Raw genomic sequence first — 5,837 nt, forward strand, 5'->3', positions numbered from 1 at the left:
TATATATATATATATATATATATATATATATATATATATATATATAAATATTATATGGTATTATTTATCTCGTCGCCGTGCGCCGGTTACCTTGCGTGTGTCCCGTGAATGTGATGTAACCGGCGAGCGCGAACACGACGGTTGTGAGGAAGCTGACTAACACGGAGATGTGAGTCGTCTGGTTCCAGCGACGCAGCGTCGGCTGCTCCAGGGAGTCGTAGATCAGAAACGAGTTGTGATGACACATGAAAGCTGCAACGGACGCGACGCGAGAGGGAGCGTGTACATATTGATTTCCCGTCTCAGTCTTTGCGTGCGCGGGCGTGCGAAACGGTGAATGACTGACGACACGCCCACACATAAACGAATCTGTCCGGATTATGCACTACACGCGTGGCGTCTAGATGACCGTGTATATTAGCTAAATGCCTGAGTGCAAATGCACATACGGGTAAAGCAATACGTTTGCCGAGAGCTCTGTCACTCTTAAACAGTACAGCCGTGTATAGCGAATCATCCTCGTGCCGGGTTGTAGTTAAAATTGTACGCGTCAAATGCACGTGGGATCCAGATGACCGTAGTAATTTAGCTAAACACTGAGTCCACGTGAGTAGACGAATATAATTGACATGGTTTCTAAGACTGGCGAGGTACCATTGACCAGATTGTAGATTTGCAGTTCATCACTGCACGATTCAAGCTATTCGCTGGGCGTGAATTTTATGAACAATTTTCATTAATAACGGACTCCGTCGAACCATCATAAAACCGTTCGCCACCTGTCCAATGTAACCTCACGCAATACGACAACACTATAGCGTTGGCATATGTTCCCAGCACGACGGGTTCCGGAAAAATCGTACCTGCCCCTTAATGGAGACTCGGTGTGCAAAACGCGCGTTGCAGATTGGTCGTAAAACAGCATCACGTGAAAATACATCAGTCGGAGTGTTCTCTCTACTCACCGAACGACATGATACCGATGGCCTGTGTTACGTTTTTATTCGCAAAGTTCCAAGCACCTTCCGTCACCGGACTGAAAACAACGGGATATCATTATAGCTCCTCGGAGAGAACTGAGTGCAATTTTGCTCATGAAATTGTCACGTTAAATGCGCGTACATATATATTCGTTTGCCCTTAATTGTAAATCTCGGAAGCCAACTAAACGTGCAGGCGAAGGTGTGTGCGGAAAGGAAGGATGGGTTGTGATTCGGGAGGTCTTCACGACCCCTGCGTAGCGCAGCATCGATCCGCAGGCACGGGGTGAAAGGTCACGAACCCTATGACCTACGTGACGCTCGTAAAGTGCGATGTGAGTAGGAAAATTGGTCGCAGAAAAATTTGTCGCACGGAAAATTGGTCACAGGGAAATATGTCGCACGTAAAATTGGTAACCGGAAATTTGGTCACAAATAGTAAACCTTATAGAGTAATACTGCTTCCTCCTTCTCTCTCTTTCTTCCTCCTCATCACGCACCTATCTCTACTGTTGTCTCTTCTTATTCGCCCACCTCTCCACTTCTTCCCTCCTTCCCCTCCTCCTCTACCACATTCTTTCTCTTCCAACCTTCTCCCCTTGTACAGGCTTTTGCCAGCTCCTTCCTCCTCAAGCTTTTCACCATCTTCACCTCCCCCTCTACCGCCCCCTTCCTCTGGTCTCTACCGCCCCCTATTCCACATTCTATGCTTCCTTTCCATTCTATACTTTATCTCCCTTCCCCACCCTCTGCCCCTCTTCCCATCTCATCCTCCAACTCAACCTTCCTACTTAACTTCCCCCCCCCCAACTCTCCTGCTTCTCTCGCTCCGCCTTCCCTTCTCTCCATTCTTTTCACTTGTATCACCCACCTCATTTCCCCACATTTCTCTCTCTCTCTCTCTCTCTCTCGCTCTCTCTCTCATCCTCCCTTCCTCATCTACCTCCTCTGCTCCCTCTTTTTCTCGTTGTGGTAGCAACCTAAGGCTCACTATCTGTGACCAATTTTCTGGGTTCTAGTGCGAGTATGGCGTGCGTGCATCTCGTGAAGCTTTGTTCTATCATGAGTCTTCTTGATCGGGCACGGCGAGGAGAAAGACGTGTTTTCTTGGGTGTATGATAAAAGAACAGGTTTCTGTAGAAGAGCTTTATAGCAGTGGTCGAGGGCGAAAGTAAGCAGAACGAGAGAAAGAAAGAGAAAAGCCGTAGGTTTTTGGCACTCCAATCGGAAGCAGGTGACAAAGCGCCATAGCGATAGAGATAGATAGATAGATAGATAGATAGATAGATAGATAGATAGATAGATAAATAGATAGATAGATAGATAGATAAATGGGATATATAGATAAATAGATAGATAGATAGAGAGAGATCTGAGAGGCAGAAAGAGAGACGGAGAGAGACAGAGAGAAAGAGAGAGCGCGCGCGGAAGACGAGATTTGGAGCAAGTGTGCGGAACGATTAGATGCAGGTGGGGCTGTTGTGGTGAGTGAGCGCTCAGTCGGGATCTGTTGGCGCAGAGCAATAGTCGAGTAAAATTAAGCTAAGATAAGATACCTACCCCCCACCCCCGTAAGGTAGCAAAACGTAAAATGGAGAGGACTGAGCTACAGCAATACCGACAGATAGGGCGAACTTAGTCATGTGAGAGTAGGGCTACTTCCGAGCGGAGATTCGCCGTTGGAAGTCACCGTATTTTCGATTCCTAAGTGCTGAAAATAAGCTATTTAACACTGAGAGCTCGTGTAATATTTCGCAGCTCGGTGTGGTCAGGTCAGCTTCGCATAAGGAGTATAGGCGAGCTGGCTTCCTACCGTTTGTTTCCTAGGCAACTGCTGAAAGCCAGCATGGATGGTAATTTGTACCGGGGGTTTGGATCAGCGCTGCAGTGGGAACGCCCTTCCCGTCCAGTCTGCGTCCCCCAACTAGTTCGACTGGGTAGGTACGCCGGAGCAGGTAAAATATACAAAACGCGAAGTCCATGCATGATTCATGACCTTGAAGCGTCGTGCAAGAAGGAGGGCACAGCGAGTACGTTACACATGGTTGTCACCTCTGCCAAATGAGTTAGGCTGGTATCTTGACAAGTTTATAAATGGTACTGTTAGAAACCAATTAGAGCGCGCGCGATAGAGGGCGCTATGGCGAGTGAGGGAGAGAAGGCGACAGGCAGAGACTAAGGGACAGAAGGAAATAAACACAGAGAGAAAGAAATCACTTACATGTGGGGTCCAATAGTAGCCGTCTTGACTAGAACTACTACTACGATGAAGGCGACAAATACCAGCGCAACCAATGATATCTGGCGATAAAACAAAAAACATACCGACTATAGGCATAATAGTCTGATAAACTAAATCCTAGTTGACAAGTCGAAATGTTCCTGTTAGTTGAAGCAAAACGTTGGTTATAATTAACACCTCTATTGCGTAACTCTTTCAGTCATAGTCTCTCTAACGCGTGGGCGCCGCGAAGCAATCGTAGAGAACGCGTGGTCGTCGCGTGGGCGGTCCTGTCTGCTTTCGCTCGATATGCAATACATGAGGAAATGAAGGTGAAATGATTTTCAAGAAAATATATAACGCGATGAAACATTTATGGTCTCGGTACAGTACAGACCGTAGGCCGTAAGGAATATTGAATGTCTGCGGCTCTGCGCCCAAAGCTTTCTTTCAGGCGAGTACAATTTGCATTACGGAACATCGTTGTCCCAGCTAGCAGCAGGGAAAACACCATGCAAAGCAATTAGAAATCTTGCTTTGAATTACTCTCCAAAGTTATGAAAACTGGGATCGCAAAATGGTCCGATGCATGCATGGTTAAGCAGATTTCAAGCACGCGCACATATTTGATATTATGGAGACGTAGACCTACCTTTCCCAGTCTGGCGATGTTACGATATAGAGACAGTGGCAACGTCGTCAGAAGTGTGGCCACGCAGATAATGAAGTGCCTATTACCGAGGATAGAATCTTCGCCAACTATAAAAGACGAAAAATTTATACAAAATAAAAAAAGGAAAGGATCTGGTATATACTTTATACATAACTAAATAATGAGCGTAACTGCATTGGGGGATTACCAAATAATGCCGGCGTTAGGTTAAAGGCAATGTGAAAACTTCCTATTATTTATAGCTTGTGATGAAGCATGACGCGTGTCTCCGTTATACATTCAGCGATAAAAGCATAAAGATAGAGTTTTGAGCTTGTCTTGCGAACTGGTTTTGTACTGAATATTATTTCTGTATTTTTCTTCTGTACCTCCTAGCTTTTGCTCGTTTATACGTTTGTCAAATCATCATCTCCTATGAATGTTATATAGAAAATGGAGGTTCGAGTACTGAAGAGTGCAACGCAAGTGTAGATCAAAGCACTAATGAAATGTATTAGTAGTTCCTATTTCTAGCTGTTAAAATGGTGGTCATGATTTTGCATACTCCTGAATCTGTTTCTGATGTGTGCATGTGTGTGCGCGCATATGTAAAAGGGTGGTTTAGGGATAGAGACAGAGATAAGAAGATCGATATAAAGTGAGAGAGTGAGCGAGTGAGAGAGAGAGAGAGGGGGAGGGAGGGAGGGAGAGAGGGAGAAAGAGAGAGGGTCATTGAGAAATGTGAGCATACCCTACTTTACACGAGAATGCGTAGCTAAATCATTATAGATAGTAAACCTAGCTTACACTTCACTCACGTTTAGATGTATTGATCCTGATACATCGAAAGACAACGAAATAACATATGTGAAAAGGCCGGAAGCACTCGCTTGTGTTTGCTTTGCTAAGTAATGAATGACCATGATCGCATGAACACTGAAAGCCCTTCACTGTGAAACAACAAGCAGTCACGTATCGGCTGATACGGTCTGCTAACGGTCGGCGTAGGCCTACTGTTTATTACCCTATATAATCAAATCATCGAAAAGTCCGACCTCGTCTATGCTTCAACCATGCCGTGACATACGCGCATCCGATGAGCACTATAGAACCCCCAATCATTCACTTCTGCGGTTAGTGCCCGCGTCATGCGCTCAGATTTAGAAGCTATAGCTAGATATAGAGCTATTCGGTGTTCGCAACGTGTCGTGTGAAGTGCATTCTGTCATCCATGAGCTATAGGCCGCGATTAGCTCGATTGTGGAATATACTCGTTTTTTACGCAACGCGCGAGCGCGCAATATCAGCCGGCTTTTTCGCTATAGACGTCTTCGATTGATAGCGGAGACGCCGTCTCATAGCTCCCAGTTTCTCTGAAAATGTCGCGAAAATTAACGGCGCCATCAGTTTCTGACAAGTTTGGCCAATTAAGCGCGTCTGCGCGCATGTAGGCCCCTACTTGTAACCTTCATCTCACCGCCAAGGTCGTTTGCTGCCGGCGCTGCGAATGTTCGCGTGCGAAACACATGCGATCGATTTTAATTCTCAACGGAGTTTTAGATATTCCCGTGTCTTTGATACGAAGCTATTCGGATACGAAAGGTATATGAGGTTCTGAAACGTAGTCCCTTACCTGCGATGTAAAACCTATTGCGGTGATAGTTACTACGTATCAGGAGTGAATGTAAACAAATGTCTATTTTTAATCACTTCTGAACAAACTCCATCTAAATATCAAGGGATGGTATTATAAAACAGAAGCTACATCTGTTTAACATACAATTCCAAGATTAATTATAACAGGTGCGCGGTACATATATATGTATGTACGTGTGTACGTGCGTGCTTGAGCGTGTAGATGAACGTACGTGCGTGCGTGCTTGAGTGTGTATGTAGGTTCTACTACTTGCGTGTTGAGTGTGTGTGTGTGTGTGTGTGTGTGTGTGTGTGTGTGTGTGTGTGTGTGTGTGTGTGTGTGTGTGTG

General features: G+C 45.4%; 1 protein-coding gene across 1 annotated transcript in view; it reads right to left on the reverse strand.

Annotated features, from left to right (window-relative positions):
* The window catches only part of LOC106814772 (putative sodium-coupled neutral amino acid transporter 11), a 52,327-nt gene that overhangs the window by 2,903 nt on the left and 43,587 nt on the right, over positions 1 to 5,837 (reverse strand). The window contains exons 6-9 of the mRNA XM_014819126.1: positions 3,854 to 3,960; positions 3,202 to 3,281; positions 966 to 1,036; positions 91 to 252 (exon numbers count right to left, since the gene is read on the reverse strand). Coding sequence (XP_014674612.1) covers positions 91 to 252; positions 966 to 1,036; positions 3,202 to 3,281; positions 3,854 to 3,960 — 420 coding nt within the window. The remainder of the gene's footprint in view (positions 1 to 90; positions 253 to 965; positions 1,037 to 3,201; positions 3,282 to 3,853; positions 3,961 to 5,837) is intronic.

Source organism: Priapulus caudatus, unplaced genomic scaffold, assembly GCF_000485595.1.
Source record: "Priapulus caudatus unplaced genomic scaffold, Priapulus_caudatus-5.0.1 Scaffold27, whole genome shotgun sequence".
Taxonomy (NCBI): Eukaryota; Metazoa; Priapulida; class Priapulimorpha; order Priapulimorphida; family Priapulidae; genus Priapulus; species Priapulus caudatus.